General features: G+C 42.6%; 1 protein-coding gene across 1 annotated transcript; it reads left to right on the top strand.

Moving 5' to 3' along the window:
- The first annotated feature begins 214 nt into the window (after positions 1 to 214).
- Positions 215 to 526, top strand: LOC147431449 (uncharacterized). Its single transcript, XM_086493673.1, has one exon. The coding sequence runs from the start codon at positions 215 to 217 to the stop codon at positions 524 to 526; it is 312 nt and encodes a 103-aa protein (XP_086349799.1).
- The last annotated feature ends 1,529 nt before the right edge of the window (positions 527 to 2,055 follow it).

Raw genomic sequence — 2,055 nt, 5'->3', positions numbered from 1 at the left:
ACATTCTCATGGAAATGATTTCAATCAAGCATAAAAAATTAACACCATATTATCCTAGATGCAATGGAAAGCCATAAGCAGTAACAAGACTGTCAAGACTATTCTCACTAAGATTGTGCAAAAAGAGCCACATTAGTGGGATTTGAAACTTCCAACTGCTCTCTGGGCATATCGGACATGCTATAAGCTCACTACTGGACTAACACCATTTAGAATGGTATATGGCACTGAGGCTATTGTACCTATGGAGTTTGTGATTCCAAGTCTCAGAATGGCAGTGGAGTATGGGATGGATTTTAATCACAATCTGAAAAAGAGACTTGAGGAGTTACAGCTGGATGAGTTGAGACAGTGTGCTATGCTGGAACAGGAAATTGTTCAGCAAAGACAAAAGCACTGGCATGATAGACGAATCAAAGTAAGGGAGTTTCTTAAAGGAGATTTGGTTCTGCTATATCAATCAAAACTGGGTCCTAAGAAACAAAACTTAAAGATATCTTGGGTTGATCCATATGAAGTTGATTAAGTGTTTTTTAATGGCACCGTAAGATTGAAAGATTTCTCTGGATTACTGCTACTAGGCGTTTATAACGGGGCCAAAATCAAGCTATACTAAATATTCCAATGACAAAGAGAATTCCAAGGATGAGGAAACTGGTATTTTGGGAGCTGAAAACCAAGAAAATTTAGAATCAGTTATTCTAAGCTTGTTTCATGTATAGCTAGTACCAAATCCATTCAAAGAGGTAGCTCAAGGGTCAAAAAAGTTCGAGTACGATGAAACTCTGTTAGTAGAAAAATCTGTAAAGTGTCAGAACAACTATCAGTTTTTATTGGGAAAAGGGCCAGTTGGACCATCAATAGTAATCATTTCAAGGAACATGGATAGTATTAGCAAATGCATGTATTCTACGTCATTTGTAGTCCACAGAACTCTAGGAACGATAAGTAGTGGAGCTTTATGGCACGAACGAGTATAATAGTAAGGCAAGTAAGCATTTTTCCTCATAAATCTCCTGCGTGATGATTGCCTGTTGTCACACATTCGCCATCGCCAAGCTCCAAAGCCTCGTCACTGCAACCACAGAATTCTTCTTTAGAAGCAACCATAAATTGCTATTTGTCTTTACCCGACACACTTGGCTATGGATTTGAATATTCGGGTAAGTCTTCTTCTTCTTCTGACATTGTTCATGCTGTCATGGATGCCCTTCTTGGTGCAGTTGTTCCTACGGGTATAGATGCCACTGTTGAGGATACCAGAGGCATGGGTGAGGAGGTCCTCATTGAGAAAGAAGCTGGAACACATGAGGCAGTGGGTGAAAGTGATGTCACAGCTCAAGCCCAGGTGGTCTGTCCAAGTGATGCAGTTGATGACATTGTTGATGCAGAGGAGACAAAGGGTATAGATGCCACTGTTGAAGATATGGGAGGCTTGGGTGAGGAGGACCTCACTAAGAGAGTACCTGGAATAGGCTCAGCAGTGGGTAACGGTGATGTCGCGGCTTCTGCCGACACAGTTGAGGCATACGACAGAGCGGTTCAATCGGGAGAGGCAATGGGAGAAGTTCTCATGGCTGCTACGGACATGAAAGAGGCAAATACACATAATAAAACTGAGGCATGTATAGAGCAAAACAATGAGGCATGGAAAGGCGTAGAGGTGCCCACTGATAGAGCAGCTCAATCGGGAGAGGCAATGGGAGAACATTTCATGGCTGTTGTGGACACGAAAGAGGCAGTTGCACATGATACAACTGAGTCTTGTATAGATCCCACTATTGGGAATACCAAAGGTAAAAGTCCAGAGGTCCCTATGGGTCGAGCGGCTGCTACAGATACAGATGAGGCAGGTACAAAGAATGCTGATAACGAGGCCAAAAATGGACATGAATATGAGAGGCAAGAGAGGCCGTGTCTTGTGGTAATGCCACTACAGATTGTTGCACTGCCTCCTGCGTCTTTTGAGGACAAGAAGAGAAGGGACAATTTATGCATCATACTGGATGTGAATGGGCTTCTCATAAGGAGGTATAAGGTCTCCTTCTACAAAGG

This window comes from Adiantum capillus-veneris, chromosome 21 (assembly GCF_014529385.1).
Source record: "Adiantum capillus-veneris isolate H3 chromosome 21, ASM1452938v2, whole genome shotgun sequence".
Taxonomy (NCBI): Eukaryota; Viridiplantae; Streptophyta; class Polypodiopsida; order Polypodiales; family Pteridaceae; genus Adiantum; species Adiantum capillus-veneris.
The sequence above is the reverse complement of the archived record's forward strand: the minus strand, read 5'-3'. Positions and strand labels throughout refer to the sequence as shown.